Source organism: Botryllus schlosseri, chromosome 8, assembly GCF_051294905.1.
Source record: "Botryllus schlosseri isolate E-star chromosome 8, Bs_hap1, whole genome shotgun sequence".
In the NCBI taxonomy this organism is placed as follows: domain Eukaryota; kingdom Metazoa; phylum Chordata; class Ascidiacea; order Stolidobranchia; family Styelidae; genus Botryllus; species Botryllus schlosseri.
In genome coordinates, this window is record NC_137243.1 from 27,713,618 (window position 1) to 27,740,403 (window position 26,786).

Consider the following 26,786-nt stretch of genomic DNA (forward strand, 5'->3'; position numbering starts at 1 on the left):
TATTATGGTTAGAAAGCCTAAAGCTGGAGGCAAGGAGGAACTGTCCCTGAAGGACGTGCTTGACCTTGGCGGGACAGAGGAAGATTTTCAGTCGTTAAAGGACATTCAGGATGGTGTCGGAACGGCGAAAACTGAAGAAAAACCAAAGCAATCATTAAAGGTGATTAGTGTTGTATAGAGATGGTCGAAGTATTTTGCGCAAGTAGAAGTACGCAGTAAATATATCATTTCTAGTTCTAATCTACTTTGTGAAATGTGTCTTTGCTTTTATTTCCATTCCAATCTAATTTCTGATCATCCCCAAAATCCTACAGGAGAACAGTATCGTGCAAAACAAGTCAATCTTGGTGTCCAGACATACGCCATTCTCTCGACATATGCGGATGAACTAGGATTTGATATGGACTGCACTTGATTGAATTTCCAAGTTTTCCCGAATTCAGTAATTCTAATCGAACTCGGAAAAAAATGTGTCTCTATAATCCTAATTGTAATTTAATTTGCAACTTTTGGTGTAGCTATAATTCTAATCTAAAATGGAAGAACTGTGTAGCGATAGGCTACTTCTAATTCTAATCTAAGTTTAAAAAGCTTGCCTGGCTATTATTCTAATAGTAATCTAATTTGGATAAAAAATACTGTTCGGCCCAGCTATAATTCTAATTTTAATCTAATATGGACAAAACTAGCTATGATTCTTATAAAATTTGGAAAAACCTTGTTGCTATTGCAGGCGATCCCTGTTGTCGTCCAACCATGAAATGTATATCTCGTAACCGAGAGACATCCTGTCCTAGACTAATTTGCCTCTAGTATAAAACCGCTGATTCGAGAGAATCAGTAGACCCATTTGCTAAATCTACTGGTATCAACGTCTGAAATATATTCGTATGTCTTGTGTAATATCTGCATCTTAAGGATATCTCACCAGGATACAGGATTCCAGGTTAACTAGTCAGCCAGCTAAACCGTTGTTACTTTGGTTAGCTTTACTTCTACCCCCAGGAACAATACCCTGAATCATTGCACTATAATTCTTATTCTAAGCTAATTTGAAGAAAATGTGAAGCTATAATTCTAATCTGATTTGAGAAAAATGTGGAAGCTATAATTCTAATCTAATTTGGTGGTGCTGAAAACTTTCTAGTTTTCCAACTCTGGCTGTGACAGTGGGAATGTTAACAAATCTGTGAATTGTAAGTGTAACTGACAATGTTTCCTGCTATTTTGCCAGAGAGACGACTTGAAGGAGTTTTATCGATCGGTGGGATTCGAAACGGTTGGTAACAAGATGTTGGATTCGAGTGACGAAGATGATTCTTCCGACTCGGAGGAAGTGAGCAAGTCATCGAAGGAGAAATCAGGGAAGAGCACAAAAAGTGCTCGGGACTCAAAAGTTGGGAGTGGAACCGCCAAGACAAAAAGCACTGATGATAAAACCGAGAAGGGTAAAAAAATGGCAAGTGAGGCGAGCGGGACCTCCAAAAAGAATGATGTAAAGGTGCCGACAAAGGTAAATAAATCGTTTGGATCATCACATGTTATCTAGGGCAAAGAAGGCTAAGATGAGACACTTTTCTGATATTTCAACGCCACTCGAAGAGTAATGCCTTCTGAGGATTCATTTTGTTACCAATGGAAAGTCTGTGATCTGTACTATCTATGACTATGTCTTGAGTTGTATTGAGTAACATACTTATGGATTTCTTGGCCCTCAAAAACCCTTACTCAAATGTCTGAGCTTACCACCAGGCGAGGGTAAGATGAGACACCAAACAGTTCTTGCTCATTACACCACCAATTCATCCCAAATGATGAATCAACTAGCAACATCATGAATAAAATATACTAATCATGAAATAATTCACTTTTAAAAAGAATTTGTACATCATATACTAATTTAAATGAAAGAGTTGCATTGGAATCGAATCTATAGTTTGGCATTTTAAAGGTGGTTAGTTCTAGTTATAGTTGCACATTTTAAAAGCCAGCAGTTTGTACTGCACATGTCTGCATCCTTGTCAATTGTCATTATTGTCTTTTTAGACTGATCTTTGTTTAACTGCTTTCGATTCGACACCAGCGTGTATTCCAACACTAGTTTCGGTTCTTACGCGCTTCAAGTTCCAAACAATGGGCTACTGTTGAATGATTTGACCAGAGTTGACAGCATTGCGAATTTTATTTGTAGGAATCATGTCATGCAATTTGATTCAAATAGCCGTGTCATTGAATAGAATCTTGGATGCACAGAACTACAATGGTGTATCCTGTTTGAAATGAACCTGAACATTTTTGGCTGTCACTCGTCAGGAGTAATCGTCAGCGACTAGTAGAGAATTGGAAACAATATTATATATCAACAATCGTATCACAAAATATGACCTCACTGGCATGAAATTTTAATAATCAAGGCGAACGGATTTTTCAGTTTTAATAGTATTTTTCAATTGTATGCAAAATTTCGCCTGCTTACTTGGCCTATATATTCTATACACAGAAACCCTTGCAAGTGTCGATCGTGTCCAGTACTGTGTGCGACGTGGCGAAGCTTCCCGTTCAAATCCAGAATGTTTCCAAGTCCTTGCCGATCGTGTACAACCACATAGCTGACCTGGCCAAGATTCCGCAGAAGAAGATCGTCATGAAGACATCGGGACCTTGGTGAGATTGACAAGGCAAATTTTGATGTACTTTGAAATTTCACTGGCAATTTGATAGAATTATTAGGTTGGTTACAAAAACACTGCACACCAAATTTGTCTCAATTCCTACCTGTAGAAGCAAAGCTATTCTAATTTTTTCATATGTTACTGGCTCTGCCATGTCATCGTTACGTTGTTTCAAAAAACGATGAGTTACAAATTTGGCTCAATTCTAGTCCGTAGAAGCGAAGGTATTGGTGTACCAGATTCTGGATTGTGGGAAATTCTTAATTTAATAACCTTACAACCAACAACATCAATAGTATTATTTCAAATCCTTTCGGCTTCAATAACTTTGCCTCTGCTGGCTGGAATTGGCCAAATTTGCTGCGAACCGTTTTTTAGACATGATGGCAACTTCATCCCATAGCCTGAAAATTTTTTGTAATTAACTGTATTACATGTAATATTTCAAAATGATCTATCGGTAATCAATTGATGTGCAACTCGCAATGTGCAAATTTGATGTGCAATTTTATCAAAAACCCAGTGCCATTTCGAGAAAAAATTATTTTAAACTCCCTTAATGCTGACTACTTTTTGAGCATGGCTGGCGAATTTTCATGCCTGTGATCCATATTTCTTCCATATGCTTCAATACCCCGCCATAATAAATCACCCTATGCATCCGTCCCCCTTGCATAGATTAGCAGTGCAGTGCTCATATCAATGATCCCTTATAACAGTGTTTCCCAACCTTTTTCGTCTCGTGCCCCCCTTGGCCGATATTTGAGCTAAATCCCCCCCCCCCCCTACGAAAAAGTTGCCAGTGACTAAATAATGTGCTTTTTAACGCGCAACCATTTGTTAACGGAACAATTAATGACCAAACATATTCAAATATGTCCGAACTATGTCGAATGCGGACCGCACTAAACTTTGGTAAAGTACAGTTGAATTTGAACGGTCATGTAGCCGCTGATGAAAAATAAATGAACAAGTCCGCTTGCTCTGAACTTGAATTGAATCGATGAATTGGTATGTTTTTCACGTTAGCTCATAAGTTGGCTTAAAAAGTTGAACAATTTCACTAGCGGCCTTCTTGCTGAATTCTGCTTGACGTTTTCCTGGTTACTAGTAATTTGGTCGAGAGGCTGTCGCGGGCCCAACGAAATCGTCTCGTGAGCCTCCATTTATCAGAGGGTGTAATATCTACGGAAGGCATTTAAACATACACCTAGCTTGAAATCCACCAAAGAAACATACAATTCTTAATAACTAATTTCTGCTTAACAGTTCTATACCATAAAAATCTAAAAACCTTGTAAACCCAGTGTATCTTCCGATACAATGACAAAGCCAGATTCCCTCTAAAAGAATTAAGCCAGATTCCCCCCTAAAAATTTTCAAGTTCCCCCCGGTTGGGAACCACTGCCTCATAAGATATAACTCAGCCAGCATCTGGCCTGACTCTAAATCTAACTGTAATTTATATGTCATTATGTTTGAACTAAGAGTCTCGTCAGGTATAACATAGTATACTACTCGCCAACTAAGTTTGCCCCTACGCAATTCTTTGCAAACACATTTTACTGAAGGCTCACCACACTAGCAGACTAGGCTAATCTAGTTGGCTAATACGACTCCTTATGCCGAAAATTTCATATAATTAGTGAAATGTTTTTGTGCTCTAGCTTTCATTATAATCTTATTTCTGGTGTTCCTGACAATGCTACAAGAGAATTGTATAGTGTGACTTGATTTTCGTATCATTTCCTACCAATACAGAATTTAATTCAATTTCCAAGTTCTTGTGAATAGAGTTGTTCTAATTCTACTCTAATTTGAGAACATTGTGCAGTTATACTTGTAATGTGAATCTAATTTGGAAAATAACTATGTTGCCGCTGACTTGGAAAAGATGAAAATTTTCCGTCAGTTCAACGCAGCACACTAGGCTTGTTTGGCAAGTTGATGCATTCGAGGATTTTCGACTTATTCAGGTATGCGAACGACACTTTCAAAATGTCGGCTGGTGGCGACGAAACTTACAAGTCCAGCGATCCCATGGTGCTACGGCTGAAAGACTTGGGCAAGGAATTGCTGGAAACGGAGGCCAACTTGATGAAGAATCACAAGAATAAGAGTCTGGGCGGAAATGACTCTTGGATGAAAACTGTGTCTACCGCCGGTGAGTCAAAGTGTGAAACGGAACTTGTATGAATACTGGATTTTTAGAATTTGAGCTTCTCGCTTTTCAGAATCCGCAACCAGAGCTAGAACTAACAGACTTTGTAAATGTATTTAACAAACTAAAACACTACTAACAAAACTGATTTACACATTTCTGAATTTCATACCGCGATAGAATTAACATTTCAAACGATGGGGTTTCCAGTTTGAAATAGGTGCCCCCAAAACCACAGCTAGAACCACTGACTTTTCAAAATCCGCGGCTAAAAACTACCCATAAAACCAGTGGTTAGTTGACCGTCGGGTGATTAGGTTAGAAGTTTGTGCAAGTCTGTGCTGAAACGTTTTCTACTTTCGTCGATAAGAATTGCAAGGTTGAGAACGGAAATATGTTGTTAGGTTTTGCTCGCTATTTCGGATGACAATGGGCCATTGTAAAGAAGGATATCCGGAACCTGCTGAAATGTCATGTTTGTGCGATTCCTGTGACCACATAACAACATAACCGTTAATGTCATTTTGGCTGCGAATTCGATGCTAAACCATGGATAAATCCCGGTATATCGGGTACCTTGTGACCAATGAGGGGACAAAGTTATAAGCATACAATTGAATCATATATTGATATTGAAATAAGCCCTAATATTTTCGTCAGTGTTAATCGTCACCTACTAGTAGACAATTGGAAAGAATTTTGTATATTAACGAAAGTTGTCACTTGTCATTCCGCCTTTATTTTGAATGCTACTAGCTTGTCGCGTTTTTTCCTAGGTACGCTTTCTGATAAGGTTGCCGCATACACACTGATGATCCAACAAGCTCCAGTGCACAACTATCGCAGTCTGGACATGTTTTTGGGCATGCTGAAGAAGAAAGGCAAACGGGAGGCGTTGATAGGTGAGGTCTACGATGGCAATGTGTTTTGATGGGATCTCAATTTTTTTTTCTTTGGTCATACATATACATAGCATGTCCTGATAGAATCAAAGTAGCATATTTCCATTTTTCAAATTTAGACATCCATTATATAACTTTGTTTTAAAACAATTTCATTTTTTTCCTGCCATATCTTTGCAATGTTCATGTTTGTCACATTGTTTCGGAGATAACCATGACCAAGATACTCCTCGGTGATATGATCATCAGACTGTGTGCTAGTGATAATCTCTTGTGCGTAATGTGTTGTGTGCATAATTTATGTATAGATTCTGAGTGATTGCGAGACACTAATCAATAGATTATCGGATTCAGGATCAGCCATAAGGACAGCTAGTGATTTGCTCATGTAAAAAAGGTGCCGAATTTTGCACTGCTGCGGTATGTCTTTAAAGCTGTGGCACCAAACTTTTTCCAATTGTGGCACGTCACTAAAAATGTAAAGAGCTTCTTGAAGGTACGGAACTTCAATACACAATTGAATAGTATATTCATATTGAAATAAACCCGAATATTTTCGGCTGGCACTCGTCAGGGGTAATGGTCAGCAACTAGTAGAGAATAAGATCGCGTGATTTATTGGTCCGAAATGGTTCAACTATCTTGTCTAAAGCGTTCAACGGCAAATGTATTGACATAATGAACGCCGGGCGCAATGATCTGAATTGAGTATTACTTCTATTCTAATGATTTGAGTCGAGTGATGGGAGATCATATCCTGGTGCTGTAATCATGTACTCCATGCCACTAAGAGTTTAATTATCAGCAATCACCTTGATGCAACATACTAAACATGTAGTGCAATGTCGTGATCCACACGTAGCATTATTAGAAAGGGCAATGGTTAGGTATGTTCAAAAACACCTCAAATTATCTTCACTGTGATGTGGAACTGGCAAAGTTACCTGTTTGAACTTTGGACTACGCACCATTCAAACTCTTGTCGTGACTCGAGTGATTACAAGTTTTTTAATTTGTTCAGCGTTGGAGGCGTTGCAAAACATCTTCCTCGCCGAGCTTCTGCCCGACGGCAGGCAACTCCGCTATTTTCACCAGCAGCCCATCAGGGTTTTGAGGGAAATATTTCAACGGGAGCAGGGCGGCGCCGCCTTGAAGCGCGCGCAAATTCAGCGCTGTCTCATACAGTGGGCGTACGAGGCGCAAATCAAGGAGGTCTACAAGACGGTGATCGAGTGTTTGCGGGACGTTTTCCTGCAAGACACTCTGGAAGCCATGAAAATGAAAGGTGACCGTTTTTTCACCATTTAATCTCAAATGTTACTTTAATGTGATGTGAAACTGGCATTCTATTCATTGTGGCCACTTGAAATGCACATGTTTGAACTTTTTCAAATCATTCACACTGTTGTGACGTCTAAACGAGTCATACTCGAATCAGGGTTGTGATGGCTCGAGTCATGACTCGACTCGAGTCGCGATTTTTTGGTGACTCGACTTTACTCGAGTCAATTTTTGTATTGACTGTGGACTTATACTCAATTCATTGCGCATCAGAGGGGTCTTTAAATTGTACTCAAGTACAATTTAGCAAAAATAGCTTATTTTGTACTCAACCAGAATTTTAAATTATACTAAATTATACTTTTATAAAAAATGGCTTAGGAGGGTACCATACTGAGACTTTTATATGGAAACAAGCTCGTGTTTTGCGTTACTCCACCTGTGGGTGTTTCAAGTTTAATGATCTAACCAAAAATCACACAAGTTTCTGCAGCTCTTGAAGCTGTTTTGCATGAAGGCAGCCTTCGAGCGAGAAATCGGTCAGGCTCTCCCGGTAGTCATCCTTTTCAACTCCGATGGCGGAAAAATCCGCCTCCAGTGGTGCCGTCGTTGGAAACACCGTCGAGAGTGTTCCGCAGAAGTCCTTTAGGGTGGGCAGGTGGATGTTCATACCCTCGAGGACACCCCGAGCGTCCCTGAAGCTGCTGTCAGGGCCCTCCTCCTCCAACGTAATGCGGAAATTGTCATGGTCTCTGTAAAAGTCCCGCAGTTGAGCGTGCTCCGTCTCGACATCCTCTAGTTTTTCTTCGGCCCACCCAGTTGCTCGAAGCCGTCATGACTGTTCGCGAACCAGGTCAGAGACAGCTGAACGACGCAACTTAACCAGTTCCTTCGGGAGCGTCGGTGGCATTTCGTTGTTTTTGATGTCCGCGTTGTTTGCCAGGAGATCACGCGTATCTTGTTCGCAACAAACCATCCAGTCACTCTCTTCATTGAAGCCCACCAAGTGTCGACAAAACGTGGGCATGTTGTTTACATCTAAGTCTGGAGCTTCTGCTGTCGGCGCAGAAGTCCGATCAAGCTGTTCATTTGAGTAATGAAAGTTTCATTGGCAAGCTTCGAGTAGGCCTTTTGCACAACCAAGTCGAGTTGGTGTAGTCCGCACCAGAAGTGGAAAATCTCTTGTGAAGCTTCCTTTTGAAGCAGGGTTCCAACACCACCGACGTGGCCTGTCATTGTACCTTCCCCCCTCAAGAACTGATTCAACCAAGCAACCTACTGCCGGTATATACACTGCAACAGTATATTCCGGTCTTGTCCAGTTCAGCAGGGATCGTCAGCCTAGCCAAGTTACAACCTATAGTTGAGATAATTCACTCACTCACTGGAGTTGAAATTATTGCGAGCGAGAAAGATGAAATTTGGAAGACTACTATGGCAATTTAATTTGAGCTGCGATAGATCACAAAACAGAAAAAAAAAAAAAAAAAAAGGAAGAGAAAGATGAGCTCAGCGTGGAATGGAATGAAGCGGGAATCAATCCCGCCGTGCGAGCAAAGCCACACACACAGCGCTGCGCAGGAAGAATCCCAGTGCGGTGCGGCATCTGCACCCCCGCCGCTGCTGGTCTCCCCACCCAACCGCCAGGCAGCACCTGTGGGAGCCAGCAGGGCCCGAACGGAAGCGATAAACCCGCCAATGCGTTTTTTAGAGACTCCGGTGAACTGACAAACACCGAAAAACGGTAAACAAAAAACAAAACAAAAATCCTTATTTTATACTCGACAGAAATTTTATTTTATACTAAATTGTACTTTTGAGACCCAAAAGTACAATTTAAAGAACCCTGCGCATGACTCGAACCAAATCATATGACTCGAGACTAGGACGGTCAAGACACACATTTCATCGTACTTTCAAAGGATAGTATAGTCACCGCATTATCGGTGTTTCGTCTATCAGTCCTTATACTTGGAAAATAGGGCCAGAAACTGTTAAGACTGAGGAAAAATCACTATATTTTGAATGCGAGCCACTTTATATCACTCGAGTAGAGAATTACCGCTTCATGGTTTTTAAAAATTACATTAGAATTAGAATCACCGAAGCTGCAATAACTTGGAAATTGAATTCAATTCCAATTTAGAAAGAAATGAAAGGAAAATATAATTCAGTTCCTATCAAATTGTGTTCATTCTCGTAAGCAAGTTCTTTACCATGAACCAGTGTTATTCTCTCATATTTTTCGTCCTGAAGTGAAGGAAATTGTTACGAGATGATTTTTTTCAATTTTGACCACGTAAGTGTTGTTAAACTCGTTGTGCTGAGCCTTATTATGCATATCCTGATTCTGTGTGGAAATGCACGTTGGAACACCGTGAAATAGTGGGTGGAATTTTGAATTTTCACGCTCTAGTTTTGTGTGACATGCTCTGTTTTTTACAGGTCTGAGAACGGCGTTGAATCTCATCAAATCAAAGCCGGAACAGGAACGCGAACTTTTGGTGATGATCGTCAACAAAATGGGAGATCCAAAGTGGGTGCATTTTCTGTAGATCGCCGCGTTTCGTCGCTGTCGAAGCAGAGTAGCTTATTTCATATTTTTCATAATTGGAGAAAATCAGGTTTTCATGAAATTTTCATTTTCAAAATAGTTTGTCCATTGTTCATGTTTTCAGAAAATCTGGATTATGTATCATATTCATTTTCAGAGTATGTTTTGTGTATAGTTGAAACCGAGTCAAATTGAGTCCACGTCAGAATGCAAAGGGTTAGTCAAAAATAGACTTCAAATAATCTTTCATGTGATGTAGATCAGCGGTTCACAGCCGCCGGTGCGTGGCAAGTTTCCTGTCGGTCCGCCAAATATATTAGAATTTTATATCTTAATTTGGACGCTTGTTCATTAATCAGAGAAATAATACATCAAATTTCAAATTTGTTTAGAAGTTAGGAACGTATTATCATGAATTGTAGCGTGATAGAGAGTTCACGGCGAAACGAAACTGTTTAATAGGGATGGTGTGAACGTGAGGCTCACGTTCGCGTTCTGTGTGTGAACCTCTGAAATTTAGAGGGTCACGTTAACAAACGAACCTTGGTTGGCTCTGCACTGTGCACCTTTTTCACTTCATTATAACATGCTTGGTTGAAATTAATTGCATTTCAACTGCGGGCCACTCTATCCATGGCCCCGACAGCGTAAAAAAAATCAACACTAAGCGAGCATGCACCTTGACAATCTCAAAAATTTCTGCTGTTAGCTTAACCCGCAAATTGCAGAACACCAAGAGCGAAATACACTACATGTAGTCAGCGAAGGATGCTTAATGATTATTCAACTAATCAATGAGATTGATATCGTTGTCTGATGTAAAAAAACTAGCTGGCGTAAGGGGTCAATCTTGACTTCATATGTATACTGTATCATAAAAACCAAACCCGGGCGATTGGGTTGTTGGATACTGCTGTATAACTTGTTAATGGGGTAATATCGGTACCAAGTATAGAAACCAGTTTTACACTCTGCTCAATATCATTGCGCTTACTGTTAAGGTTTCGAGTTATTTCCCGTTCAATTCACTTTTTTCAACATGTTCGGCACCAAAAAATCGACAGTCGAGTCATGACTCGAGATGTTACAAAGCTGGATATGTCTATTTTCACGTTTTCAGAAAGTCATGTTTTTGTGTAAAATATTCAACTTAAGAATAGCGAATAGACGTTGCCATTCGAATTCGAATAGGCTTTTAGTGGTACAGAACTTGAAGTATTATTAAAATCTACTTTTTTCTACTCTCGACTCGTTGTTTCAGACACAAAATCGCTTCGAAGGCGTTGCACACGCTGCACTCGCTCATTCAGGAGCATCCGGTCATGCAAGGCGTGGTGGTTTCAGCCGTTCGGGACTTATTGCTGAGGCCCAACATTCAAGCGAAATGCCAATACTATTGCATATGCTTCATGAGCTCTCAGATTCTGAGTAACGACAGGTTTGTATTCGGACTTTTCAGTTTTCTACATTTGATTGGAAATGGAACTATACGTACGCGTTTCTTTCCAAATTGGATAGGAATCAGAATTATATGTAGTTTTTTCTAAATTTGATTAGAATTAGATTAATAGGTAGGCCTATGCATTTTTCCAAATTAGATCAAAATTTCAATGATGGCTACAGTTTTTCACCAAATTAGAGTCAGACTAGAATTATTGACACAGTTTTTTTCTACATTTGATTGGAATTAGAATAATAGGTGTGCATTTTTTCCAAATTTGATCAAAATTTCTTGTGATGGCTACAGTTTTTCACCAAATTAGATTCAGACTAGAATTGTAGCCACACAGTTTTTTCTAAATTACATTAAAATTTGAATTATAGCTACAAAGTGTTTTCCAGATTAGATCCGAATTAGAATGATAGCTATATTAGAATTGTACCTACATTGTGTTTCCAAATTAGATTAGAATCAAAACCACTGATTTCTCAAAAACTTGAAAGTTGAATTTAATTCCGACTGAGAAAGAAACACATCACACGTCAAGTTCATGTGAAGTCACAAGCATAAGCACGAGAATGTCTGTACAGCAAGCTTGGCTCGTTGTCGTTTCAAACGATACAGTTCTTCTTATGTAGCATTTTCAGATAACGCAAAAATTAGATTAGAATTATGTTACTGGTTCCTACATTTCTCTCTAATTAGTCTAATTCGCAAACCATAGTTATCTAGCGGTCCTAGTCTGTTCGTATTGATTGATTTTTTGTAATTGCTGGCAGTTTCTCGATCAATTAATCATCGATAATATTGATGTGCCGTGTCTCAAGGGTTCCGACCTCATTTTACAGGAAAGATGTCGCCGACCTGCTGGTACAGATTTATTTGGCTTTTTTCAAGGCGTGCGTCAAACAGAAACGCGTCGATAACAAGCTTCTCGGCGCCATCCTCACAGGTATGCTGGACATTAGACATGTAACTCTTGTGTTGATGTACATAGGGGTTCCTAACTGGTGCGCCATCAGCCTTTTTCAGGGGGGCCATAACAAAAGCAATAAATTGAAATACCAAACCCGATTGAGCTTTGATAGATATAGTACACCCATATTTCGCGCAAAACCAAGGAAACCGAACCCCATACGTAACGAAAATGTCATGCCATGGCATGGTGTGCTTCTCAAGACAAAGCATGCAGATTGGGTTGTTCAAAAATCACTCTTTTGCTCAGATTTTACTGGCTATTGAATAATATTGTGAGGTTAGGTTGGCTAAAAACACGCTGCACACCACATTTGGCTCAATTCCAATCTGTAGCATCGAAATGATTGGAGTTGAAAATTTTAAATTTAATATGAAGAACTGGAATTTTTTTAAACTTTTACTGCCAAACCCATGAAATGATGAATCGATTTAAAGCTAATGTGGCTCAATTCCAAAATGCAGCAGCAAAGTTATCGACATTCAGCAGGCAAACAGCAAAGTCACGCAGCTAGAAATTTCTTATTACATTGAAACTCCCCATATTTGCTATTGTGTTGCATGCATTTGTCATAATTGCGTTTTGAGTCGGTATTGACTCTTCAAAGATCACCGGTCAGCAAAATTTGTTCCGAGACTCGACAGGTCCCCAAGCTATAAAGGTGGGGATCCACGTGATTATATCGTCGCAGTGGTATTAAAGTAGCTTATGTCCAGTTTTCAAATTTTTAAGGTCCATTTTTCAAACTTGGAAAAAATCTAGTTTTTGAAAATTTTTCAGGCATATCTTGGCCACGGTTATGTCTGTCTCGTTGTTTCAAAGTTAATCGGGGCCAATATATGTCTGAAAGAAGACGAAAACTCCTTCACATAAAGTTAATTTTCTTTAAATGTGTAAAATGGGCATAAGCTACTTTGATACCACTGCGACCATATAATCTCTTTTTCAAAATATAGTTCCCTTTCTCTTAAGCTTGCTTCTTACCGTAATTTTCCAAGTATAGTACGCACTCATCGGCCCCATGTATAATACGTACCCTTCAAATGGCATGCAAATTCTGGGAAAAAGCCTGTACCCATGTATAGTACGCACCCTGCAATCGCAGTACATGAATAGCTGTGTTTTAGTACACGATGTTGTTCTGTTTTGCGATGTCACTGTCGAACAATCATGACATAACCATCGCTAATCACTATTCAATTAAAGGCATTGTCTCTAAACGATAGTAGAGAGCAGCCAAAGCCTGCGAGGCTGGCGACGCGATAGTTCGGGCCAGCGATACGATGTCTTGCGCACGAGGCCTATTGCAGATGCGATTGCTAATCATTATATAAGTAACAGTATTGCCTCTATACGATAGTAGATAGCAGCCAAAGCCTGCAAGGCCGGCGACGCGACATCTTGCGCACGAGGCCAGATGCGATTGCTCAGGCCAACGGTTATGTCGTGCACACCACGCCTGTTGGAGGTGCGACTGATTACGCAAGCGATTATATTTTGCGCACATGGCCTGTCGATGAATTAGCGAGGATTGCTGCGCGTGTTCAGCAATCAATGAACGACCTAATTTCGCTCGCGTGCAAACGCAAACCAACTCAGGAGATTGAGTGGCTGTGCAGACGACTCTCATTAATTGACATCACGCTTTTTGCTAATTGGTAGCGCGTTACACTGATAATACGAATCACTGGGCACGATGGCTGAAAGTGATGCGCGATTGGAAACAAACATGAAGAAAGGTGTGATTTCGAGTTTTTTATCGAGGGAGATTTTTTTCAAGCGTGTTGTTCCCATGCAAAAAATCGTGAAACTTTTGCGGATTATACATGGAAAATTACGGTTTTCCTTCACCATCAGTATTTTGTGTTCAGGGGTTAATCGCGCCTATCCTTTCACCAATACTGACGACGAGAAGATAATGGAAGAGTTGAATATACTTTATAAGACGATTCATGTTTCCAGTTTCGGGACTTCCGTGCAAGCAATGATGTTGCTTTTTCAGGTTTGTCGTTCAGTCACGTATTTCCTGTTTCTGGGTTGTGCTTGACTTATACAAACTACCAATCTGGTTAGCAGGGTTGTATTGACTCGAGTCGCGATTTTTTGGTGACTCGACTTGACTCGAGTCAATTTTTCGAATGCAAGTCAACTTTTGTATTGAGTCGGCTTGTACATGAGTCATCGTGCGTGACTCCAACCATGTCATATGACTCGGGACAAGGACGGCCAGGACGGACATTTCATGTATCTTTGATTGATAGTAGGGTGGAGTGGAAGATGGAAAATTTTGAATTTCAAAACAGACACTTGATATGTGGTGCCAAATATCGAAAATATAATTTCTGTAATCATTTGGGCTCGTGCACCCTCTAGTGGTCGTGCAATTTCGCCGAACTAGCCAAAAATAGCTGATTTTGCCATATCTCGATGAACGCTTACGCTAGAAAGCTGATTTTGGGCTTAAAAGATGCGGAAGCAACAAGTTTCTATCTCACTTCCACTCTGTTTTAGGCTGATCCATAATTGTGATTCGTCTCACAAAATTGCAGTTTTGACACGTCTTGAAATTGCTACTTCTACTTCTCTTCAACTCCGCCACTCTTCATGCTCAAATTTTGAAAGTTTGTTCCGTGTCGCTTGAAATAGCCTATAAAACGTTGAAAATCCATCAGACAGCTATTTTCTACCTTCTGCAAATTTTACAAAATTCTTATAGCCTGACTATCGAAGTGAAATCGAAGTAGCAACCTACTTGAGTGTTAGTGAAAGTTGCTTTGCCCTTTTATTGAATGGTCGTAACGTACGAGGTACTTCCTTTGCAGGTATTGTCGTCCCGGAATGAGCTGAACGACAGATTCTACAACGCGTTGTACAGCACGTTACTGCATCCGGAATTAGCGCTCTGCACTCATCGACATCCCATGTATCTCAATCTTGTGTTCAGGTGCTACTTTCATAGCTTCGTTTCTTTTAATCAGTAATGTATGCGTGTTAGGGATGTTCCTAAAATACTTTTGTTAGTTCTGTAATTAATAATTGAAGAATATCTCAACGTATATGATATTTCTTCGAGTGCAAAATTTTATACTCCAATAACTTCGCTTCTATGGCGTGGAATTGAGTCAAATTTGTTATCCATCGTTTTTATTTTGGACAACTTAACAATAACAACAACAACAACTTAACAATGGACAACTTTAACAATAAATTTCAAAAAATAATTTAGTTTTATATCATAAATTTTAAATTCTTCTCCTCCAATAGCTTCTGCAGGTCGGAATCAAGCCAAATTTGATTTGTCGCATTGTTTTTGCCATCTTGACAATTTTATCAACCGGCTATAGAAATTTTTAAAAAAGGTATTTTTTGGAAACTTTAATGCATATATTATACAAAATTTTTCTCATCTCCGGGGCACCACAAGATATCGAATATTTGGAAAAGCTGAAAATATTCGTTCCGCTCTCGACAGGTCTTTGAAAGCGGACCCTTCCGAATCCCGAGTGAAAGCGTTTCTGAAACGTCTCGTGCAGAGTTGCACGTTGCAGCTGCCGGCGTACGTGAGCGCCGTTCTCGTTCTCATCACGGAACTCGTCAGGATTCGTCCGAATCTCAAGTTCTTTCTTAGCGGTACCAAGAAAGGCGGCGTGCAAGGTTTGAGTGTGAATTTGTGTTTAAAGTGAGCATGAGCAATGAGCATTAGGGTTCTGCAAAAATGACTTTTTTTCTCGAATTGTACTGGCTACTTGATAAAATTGTTAGGTTACCGAATTTAGGCCTACACACAGAATTTGGTTCGATTCCAACCAGTAGCCGCATTGCTACGGGAGAAGAAAATTTCTATTTATTGTATAAAAATAAATACCAAAAAATCTGAAAATGTTCTGTTCACCCCGAGAAAGTGTTACGTTGTCTATAGAAACGATGTTCACCAAATTTGGTTCAATTTCAAACAGTAGCAGCGGAGTTATTGCCATCAAAAAATTTGGATTATGAATAAAATAGTATTTACGGTGACCAATTCTTTAATTATTTATTATAGTGGTGCCCACTGCCCACCGTGAATACTATTTTATTCAAATTCAAATTTTTCGACGGCAATAACTCCGCTTCTACTGGTTGGAATTGAACCAAATTTGGTGAACATCGTTTCTATAGACAACCTCACACTTTCATGGGGTGAGCAAAAAATTTTCAAATTTTTTGGTATTTATTTTTATATAATAAATAGAAATTTTCTTCTCCCGTAGCAATGCGGATACTGGTTGGAATTGAACCAAATTTAGTGTGTAGGCTTAAATTAGGTAACCTAACAATTTTTGAAGAGCCCTAATGAGCATGTATGATGTAAAGTGATTGTAATTTGCTAGAGTTTTCAAAAACGACATCTGTTTGTGACGTCTCACTTTAGTGAGTCGCGAACATTCGTCGCGCAGTTTTGCAGGCTGTTGAAGAACTAGAAAATTTGTAATTAGATTAGAATTGCTAAATTCGTGAGACTTGGAGAATTATTAAATTCTGAATTCTCAAGAATCAATACAATAGACATAAGTTCAGTTCAGGCTCGCATTCATAATGTCGTGATTTTCCTCAAGACTGAACAGCTGCTGGCCCTATTTTCCTAGTACCAGAACTGATAGACGAAATACCAATCGTGTGGTGACTTTACTATTCTTGGAAGTTACAACGAAATGTCTGTCGTCCTAGTCTCGAGTCATACGACTTGATTTGAGTCACGCACGAATTTGAAAAAATGACTCGAGTCTAGTCGCCAAAAAATCGCGACTCAAGCCGAGTGTTCACTCGAGTCATTGCAACCGTGCATTTCACTCTAAATCAGTCTAATCACGTAGCTAGAATGATGTGTCAAAGTATGGTCCTGGCTAGAGCCTACATCTTGAAGTAGAGAAATTCTAGTATCACTATGATACAGACAACATGCTGTGTGCAGAGTGGGTTTGGGTGGTGTGTTGATGTATTGAGTTTTTTTAACTTGGGCGCGGCGTCTTGATTGGTTGGCCCTCAATTAAGGTGTATCTGTGCCGCTTGCGTTGTGAGATGCCAGATTTTTGATAACGACCGTCTTCTGTAGATGACAGTGACGAAGAGCACTTTGTTGATCTTGATGAAGATGGAGGCGTTGAAAAGACGGAACCGAATTCTAACAACAATCCAGGTGAGACGTTTTTATCAATATGCTCCTCATGCCCGTAAGTACGACTTTTTATGTAACCTCAAAGGATATGTTGCAAGTTCTACATCACATTAAAGTTGTATATTTTTCGACCATACCTATTTCATTGCACTTTACGACATTGCCGTGGGTTGATCACGACTTCACAGATAGGCAAACTAAAACTACCTCTGCTAAGTGAGCCGCGAGTTTTCCATTATGCCACTAGCTGAGAAAGAAAATCATTGTATCAATTGGACGAAATAAATTCATATTGAAATGGCCCTATCAATATTTTAGGCTGACACTCGTCATATTTTGTGATGCGATTGTTGATATACAATGTTTTTTAGAATTCTCTGCTAGTTGCAGACGATTACTAGGGTGGAGTGAAAAATGGAAAATTTTGAATTTCACACTTGATATCAAAAAAATGATTTCAATATTAATTTTGGGCTCCTCTAGTGGTCGTGCAATTTCACCGAACCACTCAAAAATAGCTATATCTGCTATATATTGATAACCGCTTGCAGTAGAAAGTTGATTTTGGGCTTAAAAGATGCAGCAGAAACGAGTTTCTATCTCCCTTCCACAGAACTTTGTCTTAAAAACAAAGAGAAAAAACGTTACAAGCAAATTATTGATTGTTAGTCCGTTTTTAGGTAAAATTAGGCACTGAAGCAGTGGGTAGGATGCCAAAAGAGTGTAGCGATTGATCTTATGACTGACAACTCCATATTGAAAGCACATAAATCGCAAATCCATATTGAAAACACAAATACATCGATTCTATGTTGAAAAAAGAAATATTCCCAAGATGGTTTCACTACCAGAGTATTAGTCTGCACAAACTTTGAAATCTTGACTCGTATTAAACGGTTTCATCTGCTTTTGAGGCTTCAGTTTTGTGTGACGAGACAATCTCTACGCTTAAATCCCGACACATGGGCGGACGCTTCGGTCACCACTCTCGCGCGTCTTTCCACTGGTTGTGGCAAGGGTGATTGAGCCGTAACGGTGACGACCTTAGATTTTCCTGCTCGAGATGTGACAAGTTTTTGATTTGTGAAATTGCGTGACCACTAGAGGGTGCACGAGTCCAAAATTGTGATAGGAATTATTTTTTGATATTTGGCACCGCATATCAAGTGTCTCTTTGAAATTCAAAATTTTTTATTTTTCACTCCACCCTAACGATTACCCCTGACGAGTGTCAGCTGAAAATATTCGGGTTTATTTGATATCAACGTATTATTCAATTGTATATTGAAGTGCTGTACATCATAGAGTTTCATCTACCGTAATTTTCCATGTATAATCCGCAAAATTTTCACGATTTTTTGCCCTAAAATGGGGGGGGTGCGTATTATACATGGGAACAACACGCTTGCAAAAAATCTCCCTCGATAAAAAACTTGAAATCACACCTTTCTTTATGTTTGTTTCCAATCGCAGCCATCGTGCCCAGTAATTCGTATTATCAGTGTTAACGCGCCACCAATTAGCAAAAAGCGTGTTGCCAATTAACGAGAGTCGTCTGCACAGCACGCAATCTCCTGCTGAGTTGGTTGACCGTTTGCATGCAAGCGAAATTAGGTAATTCATTGATTGCTGAAAGCGCACGCGGCAATCCTCGCTAATTCATCGACAGGCCAGGTGCGCAAAAGATAATCGCATCTGACCTCGTGCGCAAGATGTCGCGTCGCCGGCCTCGCAGGCTTTGGCTGCTCTCTACTATCGTTTAGAGACAATGCCGTTAATTGCATAATGATTAGCGATGGTTGCGTCATGATTGTTCGACAGTGACATCGCAAAACAGAACACCATCGTGTACTAAAACACAGCTATTCATGTACTGCGAATGCAGGGTTCGTACTATACATGGGTACTGGCTTTTTCCCAGAATTCGCATGCCATTTTAAGGGTGCGTATTATACATGGGGGCGTACTATACTTGGAAAATTATGGTATTTGTTTACAATTTGAAAAGGAACATTGACACTGTTTCATTCCAGCTCCTTCTCAAACCTCGTGGAAGCACATCAGTCTGAAATCGGGCGCGACCCGCACAACCACCTACGACGCAATGCATCGGACCCCGGCGTACTCGAGCGCCGACACTTCCTCCTTGTGGGAAATAGCTCGAATCCAGAGGCACTATCATCCGGCCGTGGCCAAATTTGCAGAGCAACTGATGGACTCGCATATGCCAGACTCTTATCCGGGGGACCCGCTCGCGGATTTTACGCTCATGAGGTTATTTCTGTCTTTCAGAATGGGACAGATAGAAAATGTTTAGCTTTGCCAAATGAGATTAGAATTAGAATGACTGAATTCTGTACCCAAAGATGCAACAACATTTTTTTTTTAGAATTTCTCTGTCAACCCCCTGTAATTGTTACGCATTCTTCAAAGATGATGCAAAACAAATTTGACTGAATTCCAACCTGTAGAAGCGGAGTTATTTGAGTTCTTCAATGATAATTCTTTGAAGACTGAGCAACAATTTCATTGGGTTGACAGAAAAATTCTAAAAAAAAATTTTTTTTGCATCTTTGGGTACATTCAGAATTTTCAAACTGTACGAAATCCGCGATTATTGGTTGGAATGAATTAAAATTTGGTGTGCGTCGTTTTTAAGGCAACCCAACGATTTAATCACGTAGGCAGCAAGATTCAGGAAAAAAAGTTCATTTTGAACAGCCCTACTGTACACGAACTCCTTTTCTTGGCACAAAATAGAGTGGCATATTCCGATCTGTTCATCTTGATTATTCAAATTTTTGTTATCAGCAATTAGTGATACGGTTGTTGATATAAAATGCTCTTTCCAATTCTCTACTAGTTGATGATGATTACCCCTGACGAGTGTCAGCCGAAAATATTCATTTTTATATGAATATATTATTCAATCGTGTATTGAAGTTCTGTGCATCCAAGAGTCTTTTCATAAATTGAATGTCTCGTAAGTTCAAATCAATTTGATGTACGCCCACGGTGTTGATTTCTTGACCTCTAGTTACCTTTTTATGGGATACTAACTAAAGTGAAGAAACATTTAGGGAATAATGTCTTTGGCTAATTCAGAAATTGTAATCTAATTAAGGAAACTCCTTTGTAGCTATAACACTGATGCTAATCTAGTTTGGAAAAGCTGAAATTTTTCTTCTTGTCCAACTCTGGACGTTAGTATCACGCTCGACGTGGTCGCGCATTTATTCGGTTTGAACTCGACAGGTTCCTGGACAAATTTGTGTACCGCAACCCAAAAGCGCGCAGCGAAAAGGAAGCCAAATCCAACAGCGGCGAAAGGGTGTTCAGGAGAAAAAGAAAACTGCACATGGCCAACCCCACCGATGTGGCCGCGAACACCCCGGAATTTCTACAGAAACAGAACTATGAGCCGGAGGAGGTATTTTTACAACGGTGAGCATAACCACAATAATTTATGGTCTGGTTTTGAACAAGTTGTAACTGATCCTTTCTTGAATGCGGTTATCGATGCTACTTCTAAATTGAATTCAAATCCACGACCGATCTTGACAAACGATATCCGTTGATGAAGGTTGAGATGGCATGCATTCAAATAACCAACATAATGAAGAAGCGCCAAAATGACTGCAAATTGAAGTACAAGTCTTGCGACGTATCAGCAGAAATTCAGAGTCTCGTGACTCCTAATTACCTAATAATTATTACTGCTGTAGCATCAGTTTTTAGTTTATGGTCCGGTGAAATTTCCTGACAAACTTTAGAAACATAAATTAACCCTGAATGTAATTAAAAAAATGTATGCAATTCAAAAATCAAATATTGGAAATGTGGCGGTGTCTGCGTATAAAGTCCATGAAGTCTTCTCAGCTTTTACATATTGTCGGTTGTCAGATTTGGGTTATTATTGTTTGTCAATCTGTTTTTGTAGAAGCACAGGCAGCAGAGCGAATTCTGACACTGGTCTTGAACGAATTTTAGGCTATTTTCAGACAGTTTGACGCAACACTTGCGGTGTTTTGACGTAGGATTAGTCAAAAATAAACCGAAAACAATGGACAAGCGCCCAACTTGTTGCTTGTTGGCAATTGAGATATAAAAAATTGTAATGACTTTGGCGAGACGACCAGAAAGTTCAAAATGATCGGCGGTTGAGAAACACTGGTTTGAAAGCTTGCAGAGGAGGTCAGTTTGCTTTTATGATCAGACTTTTACAAACTGCTGGATTTCCAGAATACGCAACTAGAACTTGAACGAACGACTTTTGTAAATCCACAACTAACTAACGCACAACTAACGATGTTCAATAACGAAGCAGCTTGCTAATTTTGATTTTCTCGGAAGCGTATCGCTTTGAATGGGAGGGGTTTCGAACCTAAAACCCACCCACTGACTACGCCATTGTTAGAAGTGATAGTTCTGAGCTAGCAATGGCTGCAACAACATCACACAACAGAACTCAGGTATCACAATTCACACTAAACTACGACACGTTTGGCAACAAAATTATTTTAATATGTGGATCTAGAACTAGGACTACCGGCACTACAAAATTCAGTAGTTGATTGTTTGGCGATTAACTGTATAGGTAGTTTGTATGTCCGTTTATGATCCCTGATTGATATTTATATGTGACTTTCCAGATATTTTGCTTCTAAATCCTCCTCGGCGCCTCCCTCCAAAATGCGTAAAACCGCGGAAGATGACGACGTGGAAGAATTGTCGGACGACGAGTTTGATAAATTTTTGGATTCGGCGGAAGGTCAAACGGAACTGGAGACGGAATACAAGTTTGCTGAGGGAACCACGTCGTCCAATAAGCACAAGAAGACCATAGTGCCCGCGGTGGAAGAGGATGAATACGGTAGTGTGATGGGAATTATAAGTGAAGCCCGACCAATATCGTGTTTTTGAACTGATACCGATAACCACGATTAGGGCTCGGCGCCATGATTCAAGTATAATGTGATTCTAATTATTCGTGTCGAGTAGGGGAAGATGAGTTTTTTGCGAGTACTGTAATAGTACGCTTCTTGACACTAAGTGTAAATATATTTTAATAGTATTTTACCCTATGGTAGCCTTGAAAGCTCAATTGGTCGTAACGCAGTACACGAAACATGTAGACGGGATGTAGTACAAAGCAACACGTATGGTTGAAATAATATGCCAAATTATCTTTAATGCGATGTGAAATTGGCGTTGTGTGGTCTTCATAAAAGGTACCTATTCAAACTTTTCACATCATTACTACATCATACCATTAGTATACTCGGACATGAAATCAAGTAGAAAGGCTGCTTCTGAACGCCTGTGATCTGTAAGAAATAGATCAGTGGTTCTCAAACTTTTTTGGACACGCCCCCCTTCATGATAGTGCAGAATTTCATGCTACCCTTATCGTCATATCAAAAATCCAACCAGAATTCTAGCAATCCAAACCGATAGTTTGACGGCGTGCATGGTTATGATTGCCGGTGAGCAAATAGTCAAATACGAAATTAGGATTGTACACAAAGCAATAACGATGAGTGGGAGGTCGACCGAAGCTTCACGCCCCCCTTCAGATGCTATCACGCCCCCAGTTTGAGAACCACTGAAATAGATGAAGACTCCCAGTTCAGCAGTGACGAAAATTGCAGATATCTTTTACCTCCATGGCCGATAGCGATATTTCTTTCAATTTGTGATATTGGCTCGATATGGTCGGCAAACAGATAAGACATTGTAACAAAATTTTGCAAAAGTTTTATTTGGCTAAAAACATTTATGTATTGCGTTTTAGTATTCCAACTTGATTACCAAAATTTTCCGTGAAGTGTCCCAAATTTTTAAGAAATGTCAATTTCTCTAATTTCCAATTTTACTCATAATAGCTCCGTATTTATCACAATAATTCTTTATTGGAGGCAGTAAAACTCTAATGAAAAGGTCAATGTGAACAAATATAGGTAACTCATTAGGGCTGTTCAAAAAAGAACTTTGCCTTCAGATTTCACGGGCTACTTGATAAAATTGTTAGGTTGGTTAATAAAACGCTGTACACCGACTCTATCTCCATTCCAACCAGTAGAAGCGAAGTTATTGCAGTAGAAAAATTTGGATTTGAATAAAAGAGTATTTACGGGACCAACTCTTTCATTATTTATTATAAAATCATGGAATTGTACCGCAATAACTTCGCTTGGTGTAATCGGTCAGGCTCTAATTACGAACTGCGAGCTGAGAAAACTAATGACGTTGTGGGCTTTTCAGATGATGTCGATTTCGATGAGCAGGACGAGGGTGTGGGCGGCGAGCCATTCGACGGCGAAATGGGATTTGCAGATGTCGACGAGAATGAAGGTTTGTTGCGGTGATGAGACTCGTCTAGTAATAGAAAAACTAGCTGACTAATGGGTGTTTGATCAAGTAGTTCTAGTTGCACATTTAAAATAAAATTTAGTTGCCATACACCTAGAGAGCGCGTGTCGTCGTTTATTGTGAATCGTGATACTGGTGTTCAATTGCGTGATGTTCTTGCAGCAGTTGCTAACTCGAAGTTATTGCTACCAACAGTGGCGTAGTCACGGGGTGAATTTTTAGGGTTGAAGTGATTAGACTTAATTGAATATGAATACCGGAAAATAAATTCTATACGTTTCTATTCTCTTATTTTCATTCCAATCGAATTTCTGGTTGTCCGTCTCTGATCTGGCTGGCGCAATACCTGGCAAGTGAGCGGTCTGTTTTGAATTTTGTATTCCAGTGAAAACGTCCGCTAGAGGCAAGAAAGGGAAAAATTCCGAGGCTGACTTCGAAGCGTTCGACATGATGATGGAAGAGAACGCCCGGCAAAAGTGAGTTTTTCCTGCGGCTGAGCACAGTGAATCCCGTACTCGAGTGTGAATTCATTCTAATGATTTAAGCCGAGCAGTGAGAGATTATTTTTTCCAGTACTGAAACGCTACTATCCTTGCCACTAAAAGTCAATTTCTCAGTTTTTTGCCAATTTTTGCAATGAAATAGCAAATTATATTTAATGTGATGTCGAACTTACCAGTCTGACCGGCTGTGATTACTCGGTTGTTTAGGTATGTGGGCGGCGGAAGTGATGCCGTCAGAAACGCCGATAATTCCAATTCGCGGCAACTGAAGTGGGAGAGAAAACGCGAGATGAAAGACATCGTCGCTCGTAAGAGATCGGCCAAGCGAACGGCTCCTGCTTTTAAAAAATCTGGCGGCAGACCCGCAAGAGGTCCCGTGGGCAAGTCGAAAAATGGCGGATTCTCAAAGAGAGGTCGACAGCGTCGTTGAGTAGCGATGATATATCGAATAAAAACAATCATGGTCACATTGTGTGCGTCTTGTTTGAGGTCTCTGACTGGTGTCTGTATCTGCTAGTGGGCAGACCTGCTTCGTGCGCTAGCCGCACATCAAAAATTTAGTTCTGAAGGAGCCAGAACACACAAATTGAAAAAATACGATTTTAGGCCATCATAATGAAACATGGGCTATCGAATGAAGTGTATTATTGTATAGAGATGCAGCGGTTCCCCACCTAGGCTACCAGGTGGTTTAAAATCACGCTAATTTGGCGAACTCTGCAGTGATTGTTTGCCTATACAATTCAAATTTACTACTCTCGTCGCAAAGGCAAAGGAGCATAGCGGCTAAACACCAGCTCCAGTGTTTCGATATATAGTTTGCATCATACATGCGTTAAGGAGTCTACAATGGTGGCAAAACTGGTCCAACAGATAATTACACAAACGATCATACCTTCAGTAGAACTACATACTTTTCATTCAGTGTGCATGCCTCTTATTTACTTCGCCTAGGCTAAGGTGGGTGTCTGATCTTAATGGCTACTCCAAGTTGTTTCGACACCCTCCTATCTTTTCATTGTATCGCAGTCTTGTGATGTTTTGAAACGATGAAAATATTAATAAACCTGACTGACTGACATAACATACCAAATTCGCTTAGCATGCTACTATTGCTAGACCTTGATGTCTCAAAGAATACTATTTATAAAGCGATATAAACGATGGTATCTGCAATGCCCAAATGTTCGGATACCATTCACTGATTCGCATTCAGCACGGCCATCGGTGTCGTAATTTGCTTGATGATTGAAACATGATGTAATGACGAAAATCACATATTTATTATATATATATATGTCCATAAGACCGTAAGCGTGTAAAATGATCGAATTGTGAGTGCAATAGCAATGTTCCAAATAATGATTATCCAGTAAATCGCTTTTACGAATGCAAAAGTAAATCCGGAATACTTATTATCCAGTAAATTGCTTTTACAAATCCAAAAGTAAATCTGAAATACTGGATATCCCGTAAATTGCTTCTACGAATTTAATCTGTAATTTTTTCACCCTCTAAAAACAAGTAAATTTACTTTTGACGTTCCCGTATATTAATTTAACGGGCATTTACCGTTAATATAACTGACGGGACAAATTTACCGGTATAATTTGGGTAAATCTACGAATATTTCTAAGAGTATGCCATATATTAATGTACACGATACCTAGCGAAGATTCGGCCCACATAATACCACAATGCTGAAGTACATATCGGCGTTTTAAACGTCGCTAAATGTATCAACTGCGGTAATCAAAGAATATAATAATTGCATAAAATCACATTCCGTCGCTTTGCCAACAATTTCGACGAGGACTTACCAAGGAATATAAGCTTACGCCTTAACGGTCTTAGCCAGACCGGATAATGTGTTCAGAGTCTGAGTATTGCTATATTGAGCAGAGTGTACAACGGGTTTCTATACTCGCTACCGATACCACAAACAACAAGTTATGCAGAAGTAGCACGCACCTTAATCGCACGGATTTGGTTTTAATGATACAGTAAAGATGTGAAGTCAAGATTGACCCAGTACGACCGTTCGATTTTTTTACATCAGAAGACGATGGTTGGCCAAGCATCATTCGCTGACTACGTATATCGATTGCGGGTCAGGTCACAGCAGAGAGTCACTGAATATTCTCAACGGAAAGCTGGATATTCCGAGAAAATGTTTGCAACAAAGCAAGTAAAACTTTTAAGGTTGTCGAGGTGCATGGTGCATGCTCGTTTAGTGTTAATTTTTTATGCTGCTAGCACCATGCATGGAGTGGCACGCAGTTGAAATGCAATAAATTTGAGCCAAAAATCTTATAAAAAGGTTACCAAAAGGTTCACAGTGCAGAACCCACCAAGGTTCTGTTGTGAACGCGAACCTCTAAATTTCTGAGGTTCACACACAGAACGCGAACGTGAACTTCACGTTCACACCATCCCTACCTTTTGTTTAGTCAACCAACGGAAAATTCAACGAAAGTGTATATTTCTGGAGTCGAGTCGGAAAAAATGACCTTTTTTTGGTCAACCAACTGCAAACTCGGAATAAATAAAACGGTTTTTTCCGGATTGGTATTGAAATTCGGAAAAAGCGTCCTCTTTTCAGATTCCAAAAATATGGTTTAGTTGAATTATTCCACGTTAGAAAAATTTGAATTATCAACGATTTTCATCCGCACTCATCCTGATTTTCATAGGCACTGCAAATTTTTTTCATTCGCTCACAAGTGCGCACCATCCCACGGGTTGAAAAGCAACGAGTTAAACTATCTT

At 39.8% G+C, this 26,786-nt stretch overlaps 1 protein-coding gene across 1 annotated transcript; it reads left to right on the plus strand.

Annotated features, from left to right (window-relative positions):
* Positions 1-4: 4 nt before the first annotated feature.
* On the plus strand, positions 5-24,489 carry LOC145444281 (CCAAT/enhancer-binding protein zeta-like). The gene is made up of 19 exons (XM_080322225.1): positions 5-160; positions 1,235-1,513; positions 2,501-2,664; positions 4,649-4,836; positions 5,610-5,735; positions 6,757-7,020; positions 9,462-9,552; positions 10,832-11,008; positions 11,860-11,963; positions 13,859-13,989; positions 14,810-14,931; positions 15,460-15,641; positions 17,080-17,163; positions 19,176-19,416; positions 20,398-20,586; positions 21,795-22,015; positions 23,407-23,496; positions 23,900-23,990; positions 24,225-24,489. The coding sequence occupies exons 1-19, from the start codon at positions 5-7 to the stop codon at positions 24,445-24,447; spliced, it is 3,123 nt and encodes a 1,040-aa protein (XP_080178351.1). The 3' UTR covers positions 24,448-24,489.
* The last annotated feature ends 2,297 nt before the right edge of the window (positions 24,490-26,786 follow it).

What these genes read in the sequence shown, in the direction of transcription:
- LOC145444281 (XM_080322225.1), top strand. Translation starts at nt 5, where the DNA reads ATGGTTAGAAAGCCTAAAGCTGGAGGCAAGGAGGAACTGTCCCTGAAG. An exon ending in CAATGATGTTGCTTTTTCAG is followed by an intron (nt 13,990 to 14,809) that starts GTTTGTCGTTCA and finishes CTTCCTTTGCAG; the next exon opens with GTATTGTCGTCCCGGAATGA. An exon ending in GGTGGAAGAGGATGAATACG is followed by an intron (nt 22,016 to 23,406) that starts GTAGTGTGATGG and finishes TGGGCTTTTCAG; the next exon opens with ATGATGTCGATTTCGATGAG.